Source organism: Propithecus coquereli, unplaced genomic scaffold (genome assembly GCF_000956105.1).
Source record: "Propithecus coquereli isolate 6110/MARCELLA unplaced genomic scaffold, Pcoq_1.0 Scaffold400, whole genome shotgun sequence".
Taxonomy (NCBI): Eukaryota; Metazoa; Chordata; class Mammalia; order Primates; family Indriidae; genus Propithecus; species Propithecus coquereli.
In genome coordinates, this window is record NW_012149731.1 from 4,340 (window position 1) to 21,363 (window position 17,024).

Consider the following 17,024-nt stretch of genomic DNA (forward strand, 5'->3'; position numbering starts at 1 on the left):
AGAGCACAAGAATAACAAGTGGGTGAGCCCAAAGGTGACAACAAGCTCAGCATACCGGGGAAGCAGAAACAGGGACGATGTGGCTGGACCTCAGAGAGTAGGAGATGGGATCAGAGGTAGCCTGGGATACAGGAAGAAGGGGCTCTGAATAGCTTAGTTTGCCTGGCTTGTGGTAAACATTCGATAATGTTAGCACGTTAACTGTTGTCCCTCTCTCAAAAGGGTCTCAGAAGAAAATGCTTCTAGTTATTTAACACCTTTATCTAAAATTAATAGTAATCTCTGGAGAAGAAATATAGCATCATTGTTGGGACTTGACTTTTATTAGATGATGATGAGATGGACATTTCAGTTTTTACTGGAATCACTTGTAGGAAATTTTAAAAAACACCTCTCTTTGCCTTTTTCATTTAAATCACTGCCTTCTTATCTCTACCTAGTCTTTTTTCTTTTGGTTTTTCTCCCCAACTTATCTGTTATTTCCAAATTTATGCCCTTCTGTTAAGGTATTATTGCTTTCAAGCTCTATATATGTAAGAGTTTTTCAGAAAGATGTGGCTGTGCCGTCTCATAAATGAATACAATGTATGTCATCAGAAGTAAATCAAAAGATATGACACTAGAAAAATGCTGTGAAAAATCTACCATATTTACAAATACCTACAAAGAGAAATCAGTAGTATTTTCAACTTTCTAGGGCAATAAGTTTAATTAATAGAACAGACTGTTGTTTTTGTTTGTATTTATTATTTCTGTGCAGCAAAGTGGTCAAGGAGCAGACATCAAGAAAATGACAATGTTGGTTCTTTTCAATTAGGGATGTGAGTAGCTATTTTAAAATCCATTTCTTTTGGAGGTTGTCCTTTGTCACAGAGGGAGGCAGAATCCTTTTTCCTTGTGGCATTTTCCCCTTATAGGTAAAAGTAATGACCAGGTACAGATCAGGGGCCTAGGAGAGATAGGAAGCACTTTTCCTAAAGAGCAGTGGGGATTAGAAAGGGTGAATTGCACGGTGATGTTGCAGTGGCAAGTTGCCACGAGTTAGCAAAACTGTGAGGTGTGAGGGCACCGTCTCCACAATTGCCCTCACTTCTAACACGAACCGCAAGTTCAGGAGGCTCCCAGACCCCTCTCAATTTTGATAATTTGATAGAAGGACTGACAGAAGTCACTGAAAGCTATTATATTCACAAACATGGTTTATGACAGAGAAGGAATCCATACTAAAATCAGCCAAAGGAAGAGACACCTAGGGCAGAGTCTGGAAGGTTCCAAATGCTAAGCTTTTGTTGTCCTCAGGATGTGTTACCCTCCCAGCGTTGAGGTATGACAATACACAATGAATATTGCCAACCAGGCAAGCTCACCGAGCCTTGGTGTCCAAAGTTTTTATTGGGGCTTCATTATGTCGGCATGACTTATTGATTGCACACATGGTTGAGCTTAGTCTCCAGGTCAGCTAATACCATGTGACCCAAATCCCCTACCCATAGTCACATGGTTAGTCTTTCTGATGTGGCCAGTCCCCTACCCAAGACTGTTGGGTGTGGCCGGCCCCATGCTAAGATCCAGTGTGGCCAGTCTTAACCTTAAACAAAGATTTTCTCATCAGCTATGACATAAATTACCTCCTAGAAGCCAGGGGCACAGACCAGACCTAGGGCAAGGCCAAATTCTTTGTGCAAAAGGCAAGAAGGTATCCCTTCATGGACTCTAGAAAATGCTGCGTGAACTTGCTCATGTCACCTAACTACTGCTCTTTGGCTCAGCCTTCCCCTTTTGTACGTGGGGAATAATTATGGTATTTTCCTCGCAGCGTATTGTGGGGATTAATGAATAGATCTGGGGACGTAGGATTTACTCAGTAGTTGCAGCTGCTGCTATTTTATCATTCCAATGATTATTTTAATTATAGTGTTATCATTTTATTATTGTTATAGTAAATATTTTTATTAATGTTTGTGTTCTTTGAAGTAGCTGAAATGTAAGTGCATAGTTTTAGGACCTTTTTTTGCTGCTTTTTGATCTCGTTTTGTCTAGCTATACATGGACTCTCTTTGTCTCTTAGTCTGTTTATTTATTCTCTGGTTCAATAGACACTCCTCTGCAATTTTGCTGAGCATTCCAAGATAGGAGGGTAAAGACCTTTTTTTCCTTCTGTGAATTTGTTTGTTTTCTGAAATGCTCTGGCAAAGATTATACAACTGTATTCGCGTAAGCATTTGGTGGTGGCATTATCTTGTTCTTTTTTAAACTCATCGTATAAGAGAGATTTTTGTTTTTTGTGTGCATGTGGAAATTCTCCTCAGACGATGTTTGAGTTCTCTTAACCAAAGTAGAAATACTTTAAAAAGACATTCGTTCAGTGCTGTACCCGTCTCTTCAATTTGTTAGTAATAAAATGGGAATCCCAACAAATATTAAGTGTTCTTAGTTCCAAATGGCAAAATAGTATTGTCAACCTTAAGATTTACATGCCAGACAGATTTTACGAGAAAGATAATACTCAGACGTTCAACTGGTTTTGAATTGAGCTTTAGTTTTGCAAAGAGGCTTATGACATAAAAGCTTAGCGTAATAGTTTATTAACCACTGAACATGTAGGTATAGTTTATTTTTTATAAAAAGTAATTATTGCGGCCTATTTATAGTTTGAACTGATCTTATTATATGGCAATATTTTTTATACTGACTATCATTCTCTTAGAGGTGCTGCTAAGAATGTTTAACTGATTCTCCTTAACAACACATTGCCTACAGAGTGTGTTGCTTTGTGGACAAATAGAGTAATACTGGATTTTCTTTTTAAGAGCACACACTAGTTGCTTGTTTTCCTCTTCAGTTCTAGAATACAGCTTTTGAATGCCTTTTACTTATTATTATTATTTTTGGATGTCTCCTACCCATATAGGTGAGCTTCTCTTACAAGGCCCTGTGTTTATCAAAGAGCCCAGCAACAGCATTTTCTCTGTTGGTTCAGAGGATAAAAAAATAACTTTAAATTGTGAAGCAAGAGGCAACCCTTCACCTCATTACAGGTACAGTGGAAAGTTTGAAAATTCAAGTGTGAAAAAAAGAAACCTGTGTGGCAATTGTGAATTTTTTTGCTTCAATACATTTATGCCATCAGTAAGAAATAATATGTGAAGAGGTAGTTGTATGATATATTCAACAGCTGTGTTACATGAACATTTGAATCCTTACAGCATATGTTTGATTGATTATTGACTTCATAGTAATATTTCTTGATTAAAGGAAAAAATACGATAGAATCCCTTAAACAATGTCTTTTCATGGATTTATAGTGCAATTTAATTTATGAACTTGGATTTACATGTAGTTGTCAAGAACACATCCATTGTGGGGATAAAATTAGGTGTGTTTTAAAGGTAATTTGAAATCATAGTTAAAAAAAATAATGCCACATCCCTCTTTTCTTCCTCTGGGTATGTGTTTGGATGTTCATTAAGTATTGAAGAAAATATATTCTTACTAAAGTCATTTTAAGTATTTTTGAAGAGGAAATAGATCTCATTTATTAAATTTTTATCATGTTAAAGTCTATATTTTTAAGATTATGTAAACAATATCTGTTCACTGAAAACTTTCAAACATCACAGAAAGTTATAAAGAAAAAAGAAAAAAAACTGAACCACCACCTTACGATAAAAATATTACCATTTTGGGGATGATGATGGATTATTTGGATGGAACGAGTATTTATTTTATTAAATAACTCAAGATTAACAGTTTTTACTCTTAGGGGTGCTTGGGGGACCCACTGTAATGAAGAGATGAATTATTTATAAATAACATATGCTGCTTTCATATGAGTAGTTGCAGGAGAGTGCTCAAGGCACCTTCAAAACAACATGCTCTTTAAGTGCTGTGAGCATCTGCCTCAAAAACTCTATTTACAGTATTAGTTTGCTTGGCAAAACCTTTTCTACAGTCTGCAGAATAAGCAAACTTCAGTGTATATGTAATAAAATTCTAAATGTTTGTAGAGTGGTAATGTAGCTCTTATTGAACTTGTTCTGTTAAACCATATAAATAATTGAAGCCAAGAGTCGTAGTTAAATTGGGTCTGGATTGGCTTAGAAGATAGACCTGTGGGTTTTTGTATATGGAAGTCAACAAGGTCAGTCTCCTTCAGCAATGTCCAACAATGTATTTATTGAGCCCCTGCTGTGTACTTCAACAAAATAAACATCATAATTCCAGGTTACTGGTCAGAATTGACAAAGGTGAGAAAAAGTTTTCCTTCTGCCCTCATTTTTCCCTATACCAATAAGAAAATGGCAACAGAGCATTAAAAAAAAAAAAAAAACAAGAAACTGTATGTTATGAGCTAGTTCAATTAACCAAACATGAGCTTATTCAACATCTGGAAATATTTTCTTCTTTAGGGAAAAATTGAACCGATCAGCTTAACAAGACATTATCCTGGAAATATTTTTTCTAGCATTTTGTAAGGAAATATTTTTTCTAGCATTTTGTAAATCCAACACTTTCTAAATGCATCTGTTTGTTTCTTCTTGAAACAGAAGATTATTCTTATAGACATGGCTATAAATATGATAGAGAATCTATGTGAATGACTCGTGTGGGCTGTTTTTCTGTTGTCAGTAAAGTTGTATTTCCTGGCATTTATCTTATGAATAATTTGGTGGTAAATTTTACAGCTGAAAATTGTCAAGATATAAGATTTAGTGATAGAGGAATGTATTTTTAAATGACTGGATTAATTATGTTTGTAGAGTTTTATCAAACAACCAAATGTCTCAAGCTTGGAAATCCAGAAATAGCCTTTTGTTGTAATTATGTCTTTGTATACCTGCTGTCTTTGTATACCTGTTTAAATGGGTTAATAACATATATAAGATGTTGATGAAGAGGTTTTGCTTTTTACGCAATGATTTTTCTGTTTTATTATATGTCCTGGGATATCATCCTGGTATTTATATGTTGCAATTTAAGCAAAATATGTAACTGAAACTAGGAGATGTGTGACTTTGATTGATTTATTACTTTTAAGTTTGATAAATGAAGAAATTTAACATGCTGGGCATTGTTTGAAAATTTTTGGTTTGTAGCCAAATAGAGCAGACACTTTCATTTACAGCTTTAAAGATATTCTTAAGATTTCTAACCGATATAAAATTTCACTTTAAAGATTTATAACCAGTAGAAACTGAGACCTGGAAAAGCATAAGGGAGCTGCTTTTAGTTCTGGAAAATATTGGACTTCCCTAGAACAAGAAACAATCTTTTGTTTTTCATGTTATCTGTAAAGGAAATAGATTTTGCCAGTGGAGTAAACGGAGTATGGAATAATGTGGGTCGTAATTAATTATAAATTTATCTATTTAGATGACACCTTCATTTATGGCCTGATTTTTTTCTAGCTTTTGACTTTAATAGTCCAGTAGGTAATACTCCATATGACTCTTTAAATGGTCCAGAATAAATTATGCCGGTTTTTTTTTTTTTTTTTTTTTTTTTACTATCCTTCAACAATTGCAGATAAATAGCATAAATACGTAATGATATTGAGGACATAAAAAAAAATGTTGGGGATTTATTTTTTTACATGAAGTCAGAGAAGGAATGTTTTAATATGTATTAATAAATATAAACAGATATATATATATGTACATATATATATAGAGAGAGAGAGAGAAAGAGAGAGAGAGAGAGAGGGAGGGAGAGAGAGGTGGAAAGAGAGGCAGCCACGGAGGAAACTTAGGGGGTCGTGTGAATTGTTAAAGGCAATCCAAACCTGTTTCTAAAGATTCAGAATAGAGTTAAACAGTCTTATAAAAGAGTGTCTTTGAAAGCCCAGAGCCTGCCTTGTAGACTGTGGAAAACTTGTCTGATGAGAGATCTTGTCTTTGTTTTAATCCCATTGGATAAAAAGAACTCTTAATTGGTCATATTAGAAATCCTAAAGTTCAAAAATTCTCAAGAGAAATTCCTTGTGTTAGGGTTTAATTGAGAATTTTGTTTTTTCTTCTGCATTTCCTTGCCTGAGCCCCAAAGCCTACATTTAAAGGTTAATTAGTATTCGTCATTGTAATTGCTGATGGTGCTGAAAGAGGTTACCCTGTGGAAGTATTAATACTTTTCTAAATGGGAAAGATTTTTGTCTACTTTTCATGGGGTTAGAAATGCCCAATGAACTAATGCTAAGATGAAAGACCCCAAAGAGGAGGATCTCAGGTCACTGCTGATGATGGCATTTCAAGGGACCTCATATTTGGGGGAGATGGGGATAAAATATGTATATGCCAGTAGGGACCAGGCAAGTGACAAGACTGCATGAGGTCAGCCTGCCTGAAGAGCATATAGAATAGACACGTGGACAATGACTGGAAACTGTCAATCATTCAGCTCTAAGCCTATTATTAAATGGTCACAACTGCTTCTCAGCACTGGCTGATTGTTGCTGTCCAGGAATCCTGGTTCAGTGCTGCAAAAGCTTTCTAAGAGATTTAAAATTCAGATATTTTCATTTTGGAATCTCTCTAATTTTAGTGTTAAATCTGCCTTTCTTCTTTGACAAAATCTAGGCCGAAGAAAATGAGTCTTAAGAGCTGAATGTGGCCCATGTGGGCTTTGTGTTTTCAACTTTTAGTCTAGCCTGAGACTCTAGAGCCGTGCTGTCCAGTATGGTAGCCAGTAGGTACATGTGGCTCTTGGAATGTTAATCAGTTAAATTAAATTAAAAATTCAGTTTCTCAGTCACAGCGATATCTTTTTAAGTGCTACATATCCACATGTGGCTAGTAGCTTACTGTATTGAACAGCATAGATGAACATGTCTAGGCTTGCAGAAAGTTCCAGACTGACCCCTGGATCCACAAATCTTTTCTATAAATGCACTTTCATTGTTCTCTCTTCACAAGGAAGTGACCAGAACATCATTCTCTTCTAGCTCTATGGAACAAGTAAGCTATTTTAATAAAGTACAATGTAAGGAGTCTTGGATACACAAGTTCTAAGTGCTAAATACCATTGCAAAGTAGAGGTCTTTCCTGGCCATAGTTGCCCTTAAAACTTGCTTTCCTATAATGTGACATTAAATATGTCACATCCTGCACATATTTAATTTACTGAGAGTCAACTTAATGCATTCTGTGTAAGATAGAAGGGGAAAATAAAATAATACACTAAATTCTGCTTAACATTTATTCAAGGAGTAGATGTAAGGAAGTCTGAATTTATTTCTTGTCTATATATATGCACATAGTAATATATATATATACACATGAGCAGAGTACTATGCATGGTACTATATTTGGCTGTATATATATGCATTATGTATATGCTATAAATTTTATGTATGTATTATATATGTTCCATTTTTAGAATATATAATACATATGCAGTATATGTGCTATATATTATATATCCTATATCATAACATAGAATGACAATATATGACACATATTCTTACACATAATTTTGATTATATGAGATTTGTCTCTTATATATTTCTTCCTGCTCAGTAAGATTTGTGGTCACTGTTACTTTACTTTTATGCCTCAAGGCAAATAAGAGTTATTGTTCCTCTAAACTCTGTTGGCCCTTAGAGAAATGTAATCCTTTTTTGCCACATTTCTCAGCCCAGTTTTCTGTGTTCATCCTCAAGTTCAACTCCTTTCAGCATCCTGACTTCTCTAGCTGGCGAGCTCTGGTCCCCACACCCACAATCAGCCACTAGGAGCAATGAAATATTCACATGGTTGGAACAATGGCCAAACATAAAAAATAAAAAATATCTATAGTGCCTGAGGCAAGCAGAGGTAAACACAGCTCTTTCAGGGCAGTTTAAGCTTAGCTGCACTACTGCCCCTCCCAGGATGCCTCTCGACCTTCTCAATGCCGGATTCTATGTTCCAACAATGCGCACACCCATTGCATCCCAACCTGCTTCTATGATAAAGCTTATCACAATGAAATGGGATTGCTCTGGTAACTGTAACTCCCTCAGAGGTGGAAATAACGGGTTCTTCATCCCATCCCAAATGCCCAGCAGAAGAGCAAATGCTCAGTTGGTAGCATGAAAAAAAACTGAAATGAAGTTCACAGGGGGGGAAAATAAATAAAGCAATTTAGGATTGGATCATATTTCAGGATTCAAGAATGTCATGAAGGAGCTCAGAGTCAATAGTTTATTCTGTAGGATATTCTTAAGTTTGTATTGAATCTTCTCTTTTGGCTCCATTTTAAGACAAATGGCCTTGAGCCAACAAAGATGGGTGCCTGGAACTCTAGGCTGATTATATCCTACCCATAAAATCAACTGGAAGTAGAGGGCATCTTTCCTATTCTGGTCATTAAAAGCCCCAAATGGTGCCAGAAAAACAGGAAAACATAGCTAATGTTGTCAGCAGTCAATATGCAGCAGAAATAGGAAGGTTAGATTTTAGACATTACAGGTGGTAGTATAACAAAATAAATCACATCTTTTTTATTCCTCTGTCTTGTAATTTTTCAGTGGGATAAGAAGAAAGGATACATACATGCTGATCAAACACAAGTTAAATTAGTTGGGTCATATCCACACCTTTAGCCAATCAGTAAGGCTTGAGACATAGAAATGTTCTCATTGGCCAGGCCGGGGTCACATGAGGAGTGTCCTCTTCAAAGTAGAATGAGGGAGCTGCTACCAGGAAAAGATAAAATGGATACAGGGAAGGCAACAATAGCAAGCATATTCTGTAACTCTCCCTGGAATAATTTTAAAACAATTCCCGATTAATTTGAAATAGGCTATAAATATGTAAACTGCACAATTGTTTGTAATTCCAGTGTGTGTGTGTGTGTGTGTGTGTGTGTGTGTGTGTGTGTGTGTGTATGTTTAACATTTATCAAGGAGTGATAAATTGGGATCTATATCATAAACAACATTTTAAAAATTCAATTAAAAAAAAAGCATTGCAGTGTAACTCATTTAGATCTTTAGCAATTATTGCTGAAGCCTAACTGGTTATTTTTGGATGAAGTATTGAATATGCAAATTCAGACATTCATTCTTTCAAAGGCTACAATTATTCTCATCACTTCAGTAAATATATTAACAAACATTGCATTTGAACACAAATGCATTTGCTTATTAACTTGAAAGCTGCATCTAAAACCATAAATTGCTTCTGTGATTAAATCTCTAATTTTCCTGTCAAACCCAAAATAAAGTATTGCCTGTTGATTTAACAAGTGTTTAGAGTGGGCATATTTCCCAAACCCAAACCCAGCCCCCAAAAGATTTTAGTAATTGTTATTTTGTTCTTTCCTCTTTGGTTTATGTTGAGCTCTAAAATGTGACATTTCTTTCTTCTCCAGAATATTGTTTAGATTTCCATCGTCCTGACCAGATTTTGTGTGATAGAGTAGATACCCCAAAGGAATATAACTTTGTATAATCCACTGTGAGGTAATTTATACTTTGGGATTATTTTTTAAACTACCTGAAGTCATTCAATTTATTTTCAGTTTGTTAGCTCCGATTTCAAGTTGTGATGTTCTCTAACCTTATTACCAAGTTCAAGTGAAAGACTCAATTTAGAGCTTGATGCCTTAAATTATACTGACAACAAAATATGTCTGTGTTTATATTCATTATCGTTATTCCATACTACTGTGATTTTTGTAAGAGGTTGTCATATCCCATAATAACTAGTATGGTAAATAAATAAGAACTGGTAAGGTAACTGAAAATAATGATGCATTAATTTATTCCCCATCTTTGAGATTGTGGATTGACAATATGGATGACCATGTATGGAGGTTAACTATGGTTAGGAGAGGGTAGAATTAGATTACTTTATTCAGGAAACTTCTACTAGTGCCCACCGTGTACCAAGTATGATGCCTCATGGTGGAAATTCAGCAATGACTGAAATAGTTATCATCCAACAGAGTTTATATGTTTTGAAAAGCACCTTCAACCCTGAGGATTTAGGCTTTTTATACTGATTTAACTCATTATTATGTGAATTTGTGTTTACACACACACACACACACACACACACACACACACACACTCATTCTCTTTCTTTCTCTCTCTCACACAGTTAGTTCTTGTATTGGAAAGCAGTAATTCATATACCTTTAGCCAGTGATGTTTTAGTTTATTTTCTGAAAGTAACATTATAGTTTTCATCATTTAGAAATAGTAATTCCCAGTTTGAAATATCTCCTATGTTACGCACTTTATGCTTTATATTAAATATTCAAAGACTGTTGGCCCAAGGGCATGTAGCTGTTTTACATAAATTGTATTCAGATTATTTTTAGGTGGAAATCTACCATAGATTGCCACCATTCTGTTATATTAGGTTTGGCCCAGTTGTCTCAGTGACTACCTGCCTAGTAGTCTCCCTGTTTTGTAGAGGATGTAACTAAGATTAAGAAAAATGGATTGATCAAGGTACATGGCCTCAGTTAGGTTAGTAACTCAGGACTTCTAATTCTAGCACTCCAAGTATTCATCTCTAGTTATTGGCCCAGACACAAGTGTCCATAGAACCTCCACATGAACCAATTCAAGGGGATGAGACCTCATTGAGAATCAGTAGATTAGTCAAATACGAGTAATAAACCATTTCTCACTTGTGATTCTAAAAGCAAATCCTAATTCGTGTAGAATGAGCATTTGAACTCTGAAAGCTGACAGTGAACTTATCATTCAGGAGTGTTACAACATGATGATTATGCAAAGGTGCTTAATCTTGTGACATTTACCACCGAGCTAAAGCTACAAGGTTAGTCTGCTTCTGGAGCACAGTGTAAATGTTATATGATTAAAATGCTGGTATATGTAGCCCCAAGAGCCACGGGGCTGGCTTCTTTTGCTCCATATCACTGCATTAAGCCTTTTGGAATGGAATTTGGGTATGCAAATATATTTTATGTAGTTTTAAATAATTTCCATATTTCAAAAAGATTTGATTCTGATACTTAGAGTTCTTGGTGAGCTTTAAAATTCCTTGATAAAAAAAGAAATTTGTAGCTTTCATAAAAAATTATGAATATGCAAAACAGTAAGTCAGTATCTACCTTTAAAAGCTTCCCAAATTTATGACCTGAGTGTGCCATTTACCTGTCACACCTTACTACTAAGTGTTGTGTTTGTGAAGCCTGAACAGTTGGATTACAGTTTCGCATAGAGAAAATGAGTCTAATCTGAATATTTATTGGGCACATACTTCGTGAATGAAGGAACTACATATGCCGTCAGTTTTCCTGAATATTTCTTATGCAGATGAAAATATGAGACATACTTAGAAATCAGGTCCAAATATGAATATTTTACATTAGGACCTTAGATACACTATTTTGTTTCTTGGGATAAAATAACCTTTGGAAGCTTAGGCCCAGAAATTACTTATGCATTTCAGAGTTTAAACAAAGACAGCTTTTTTTGAATTCACATATTTTCAGCGAGAGTAAAAACAATCAGTGTTTAATAAGATTTTAAGAAATTTTATATCTCCTGAGGATGAGTTCCATTCAGTGATGAGTAGTGTTAGGAAGGAGAAAAATAATTATATTGTTTTGTTAAAAGAAAATTAACATTCTTTAAGTTATCTCAAGTATGTCTTAGTTCTGAAGAGTTTGCTAAAACAAATGCACTAATGCTTTTTGGCATAACAGAAACATATTTAAAGGAGAATAGTTTTTGGCTTTTCACATAGTGAAATAATCTAGGTATTGTGTCTATATGATGAAGACCTAGCTAAAGGCAGTGAGAAAGCATTTATGCATAATGGAACGATCTTTTCCATTTTGGTTCTGTAGTCAAAACATTAGGATGATAGCTTTTAGATCTTAGACACCTAATGAAATAAAGCATTTTCCTACATACTTCATGGTCTTTTAAATCTTTCCAGCTATTAAATAGGCAAGAAGTGCTTCTCTATATTTTATTTATCTTTACAATTTTCCATATAGCCACTGTACCTTGATTATTCATCAGCTAAAGACAAAAAACACAATTTTCAAATGAAGCCATCAGACATGCTTAGTCAGGTCATAAACATTCTGACTCCTGAGCTAAAATGCTTTTTTTCCCCCTATACAAAATGCACTTCTTAGGTAACAAACACACAAGCTCCTTTTGTCATGAGAGTCTTCCATTCAAAAGAGTTTGAAATTAACTGCATCGTTCCTTATTTGAGTTTAGAGTTTTCTCACTGCAAGCATTTACTCACTTAGTAACTGGTAAACCATTTGCAGCTTAAAACTTAAACCTGCCCACTTGTGATTTACCGTCAGATTTATTCTTTAAAGGTCAAGGCCGGTATATCTCTCATCCCACTTTCACTGGCTTCTCAGGGCAGATACCAACGCAGACAAGCCACATGTGGACGTGATAGTCTGTTCCATGTAAGAGGAGATGCTATTTCATCAATGAGATGAAATATAACCAACATGTGCTTAATGGGAATGGACTGAAAGAAAAGCAAACAGGACAGATGGGTTTGCAGCCTTTGATGGAGCCTCCGCCCACAGTAACAATGGTGTCTACTCATTGTTGAATGTCTTCCACATAGAAACACTGAGCTGAGGGCTTTGTGTACACTGTCTACACGATCTGTAGAAGAAGCCTATGGAAAAGATGGAATTCTCTTCATTCCACATGTTAGAAACTTACGTTCAGGGGAGTTAAGTAATGTGCCTACTGTCATGCAGCTGGTGAGGGGTGAGTCCCACTGAAAAACCCATGAGCACTTGGTCCTAAATCCCATTTCTTTTCATTATGCTGTTATATGAAAGGCGTGGCGAGAGCCTGGGGATGGTGGTGAGGGTGGGGGCAGAAGCTAGGCAACTAGAAAAAAAAAAAATCTCTGCAAAAACGTGAGCTCCCTGAGGGCAGGGACATTTTACCACAACTTCAGAACCTAGAAAATTGTGTTATTTATGGGCACTCGATAATTTTTTTTCACTGACTGTCTGAGAGGGAAGGTGGGAGGAAGGTAGGAAAGAGGGAAGGAAGGAAAGAAAGGAAAGAAGGAAAAAAGTGCTTTCTCATCAGAGTTGTTAAATATGAAATAAGCTAAATTAAGAGGGAGGAGTTCATTTCTGCTTGTGTCTGCCACGGGCGGTCCGTGGTTGCTTGTTGGGGATGGTATAGATCAGTTCTTCTCAAGCCTGACTGTGTACATTAAACACTCGGGCATCTCATTAAGATGTAGATTCCGATGCAGTAAATGTGGGGTAGGGCCCAGGATTCTGTATTTCCAACAGATTCTCAGATGATAATGTGCTGCTGATGTACAGAGTGTTGGGACCGAATATGGGTGGACAATTTTTCTTTATTTCATTCCTTTTCTGAGTTTCTGTAGTTCTAGGATTTGGGGAGCAGTAAGATGAAGGAGGGCTCATAAGTGCTCGTGGTTCAACTTGAAAACTCTAAGGGCCGAGTTAAAGTCAAAATAGAAGAAAGTGAGCTAAAATGTTCATGCAAACATGGACTTGCCATGGAGGATCATAAAAGAGCTACTCTTATAAGTAAAGCGAACAAAAACCAATAGTGGAAGTCTTCCATAAATGAAAAAGGTTACGGCTGCTGCTTCTTTCTAATTTTGTTCTTTTAAGTTAAAAAGAGTTGGGCCCTCTAGTTTTTTCTCTTAATTTTGTTTTAATCTTTCATTATAATCGTAGCTTTAGATCTGGCATATTTGTATGTGAATTGAAAAAGAAAAATCAAGAAAGCCTTGATTTTAAAAAGGAGCAAATGATGAAATATTTTTTTAAGCAGTAGGGACCAAACTTACAAGCTTTCCCATTTCTTATACTCCCTAATGATTAAAATTTTATTATGCATTATTTCAGATATAGAAAATGATATAGACATACAATAAAGTGTAATGATGAAAATCCATAAACCACTACTTAAAGAAATAAAACAATAAAACGATAAAAAAGCAAACTTTCCCACTATGTGCACCCTAAACACATCCCATTCTCTCTCCACGAGAGCCGTAAAACATACTTTAATGTTGAGATTTATCATTTTCGTGTACTTTTAAAACACATAGAATATATTCCTAATATTACTTTCAGTGTTTTAAAACTTTATATAAATGGTATTTTAATTTTCTTTCTTATTCACCAGTGTTTGTGAAAGTTTTCCATGTTTATAATACAAAGTTCACCCATTTTCACAGCTGTATAATATTCCATTTAATTTCATGTACTTGAATTTGAAATGATATTGACATTGCATCTCTTTATATGCTTTCACAGTACATAGTATGTGAAAGTTACATATTTTATATATTAATACAGCAATTTTTGATGACCCATGCCATCATTGAAGAACTCTGAGCTATAATTTAAATGGGTACTACTTCTGATCCAGCTGATTAATAGTTTTTGAGACAGGTGACAACTCACACACCTGGCTTATTGAAATCCTCATCTATAAAGTGAGCTTTATGTTACCCATGTTTTTCAAAATTATTACAAAGAAAAATTGAGAAGAATGTTGTTATAATATGTGGAAATATATAGAATTGATGGCAGTATAATTTTACTATAGGAATTGGGTCATCCTCAGTTTATACAATGGATGTGTTCTTGAGATTGTGGGATATGAATGAGCTTATAAAGGTAAAATCTACTTTGATGTGTCAAATATACTTCCAGTTTAAAAACTTTGAGTGTTTCAGTTTAGACACTCTTGTTTAAAAACCAGCTCCTTTCTTTCTTCTTTTTTATTTTGGCTTCCCATTAAGTATGGCTCTGGGGTTGGTGTCTTTACTTTTTCAGACCCCCTCAGTGGTGTTTATGGTCTTTTACCACAGTGTACCATTTTGTAAAGAGCACTGTGATGGTTTAGAAAAGTGGAGAATGCCTCGGGGACAGGTATTTACCCAGACAAATTGAAATGGATAGTTGAGCACTTATCCAATTAATTTATTAAATGTGCTCAGTCAATCTGGATAAATCAAAGAAATGTGCTCTTTTCTCCTTTCACTGTCAGCATGCGACTGGCCTGAAGTATCAGAGATAATTACTACAACTTTCTACTTTATCTTTGTCTGTTCAGACCTAGCCTAATTTTTCCCCTAGTGAACAGATGAAGCTATTCTCATCTCTTCAGAAAACTTTTAAAAAAATCTTTTAACTTCTAGATGCTACTCTGTTGTACTTTCTGCTATGGTTTAACCTTTTGTTTCTGATAAATACTTGGGTATATTTGTTCTTCAGTTATGTAACACTTGAATAATGTATGTGTCATCTTTTATTTATAAGAGGGATAATGTTTAAAGTAGATTTTGTAATATAGTCTTCTTTTATAAAGTTAAATATACTAAGAAGGGATAAAACCTTGATATTTGTTTTACAGATGGCAGCTGAACGGAAGTGATATTGATATGAGTATGGAACATCGTTATAAGTTGAATAGAGGCAATCTTGTGGTTATTAACCCTAACAGAAATAGGGATACAGGAAGTTACCAGTGTTTTGCAACAAATTCACTTGGAACAATTGTCAGCAGAGAAGCTAAACTCCAGTTTGCCTGTAAGTTTGTGTTTACATATCTAGAAAGCCAACACTTAACACATTAACTGCCACATGAATTGTATTTAACTCACGTTAGTTTTGAGCCTGGGGCCCCGTGAAGCATATGTAACTTCACATGTCTCTTCACCTTGGGAGCAGCGAGAACTATTTTTCAAGTTGCACAGAAAACAGTAAAAAATAACACATTTTTCATTAAATTAGAAAGGATCATTTTGTTTTCAAAGTTTTTGTTCTATTTTCCTAATAAAACACCGTGGTCCCAAGGAAGACAATTTTTTTTTCTAGTGTGGCAGTCAGTATGTTAAAAATGTATAACTTAATTTGTGTGGTCATTTTGGATTTCAGAAATAATACATGGATTTTATTAATTCAGTAAATAGATTGAGAAGACAATTCAATATGATTTTTTTTGGCCTCTGTAGACTGTTCAAATCAGAGCTTAAAATGTGTGTGTGTGTGTGTGTGTGTGTGTGTGAGTGTGAGTGAGTGTTCTATTTCACTGTTATGTAAGGATTCTGTTTAGGGAATGAAAAAAAGTCCAGTTAAGGATATTTTTATTGAGCAGCTACTCTGTTCTTTGTACTGTGCTAGAAAAGGATATGAAAGAATTGTCAGAAATAGTCTTTGCTCTTGAAGAACATTTAAATTACAGAATTCCATCTGCCAAACCTGGAAATATTAAGGAATGAAGACATGAGAAAAAGAAAAAAATAATATATGGAGGGAAATATTGTTGACCACCTTTGGGGTTTTGTCTCAGATGACCTCACAAGTGACCTGCAGCGCAGGGCCCTGTGAAGCCGGAGCTCTGGAAGTCATATTTGTACCCTGTTAATTAGACCTGGGTAAGCACATGGCCCAACCTCAGAAAATCACATTCTTTCTCCAGGGAGTTTGGAACTGGCTCCAGAGACCCAATTTAGTTTTTATCTTTGCCTGTTTTCTACTTTCTGTTTCCTTTTTGCTAATCTTTTTCTTTGTTTAGTTGTGTATTTTGTATATAATGAATATCACAATTACCTTGATCTAAGATTTCTGTTAGTTCTTTACACCTCAGTAATTCTGAAATTCGAATGTGTTTGTGTAATGAGCTAATAATCTCTTTCTGCTCCTGCCATGAGGCATTATTAAATTGATGTGTCATTTAATACATGGCTTATTCTTTTGCTTTTATAATGACAAGGATTAGCTTTGCTCTTGCCATTATAGTCTGTGTGTTCTGTTTTTTGCATTGATTTCCCTATTTCCTTTGTTTTCTCTCTTTTTTTTTTCTGGTAGGCAAAGTATTTTTTTAATCTGTATCTTCCCCGGATATATTGAAAGATATATGTGATGTTTATATTAGTTACCTTTAAGGTTACTAAAGTACTTTGTATATATTTCTCTAATAGCCAGAATTTTATGTTTAAATTGTTTCTTTCAGTTTCCCTCCATTTTAAATGAAGACTTTAGTTCCTGTTTCCCCTTACTGTATATTTTTGCAG

The 17,024-nt window shown here is 35.1% G+C and overlaps 1 protein-coding gene across 1 annotated transcript in view; it reads left to right on the forward strand.

The window, feature by feature from the left end:
• Nucleotides 1-2,909: 2,909 nt before the first annotated feature.
• The window catches only part of CNTN3 (contactin 3 (plasmacytoma associated)), a 256,477-nt gene continuing 242,362 nt past the window's right edge, over nucleotides 2,910-17,024 (forward strand). Inside the window, exons 1-2 of the mRNA XM_012652863.1 lie at nucleotides 2,910-3,038; nucleotides 15,362-15,537. Of these exons, the coding sequence (XP_012508317.1) occupies nucleotides 15,390-15,537 (148 nt within the window). The 5' untranslated portion in view covers nucleotides 2,910-3,038; nucleotides 15,362-15,389. The remainder of the gene's footprint in view (nucleotides 3,039-15,361; nucleotides 15,538-17,024) is intronic.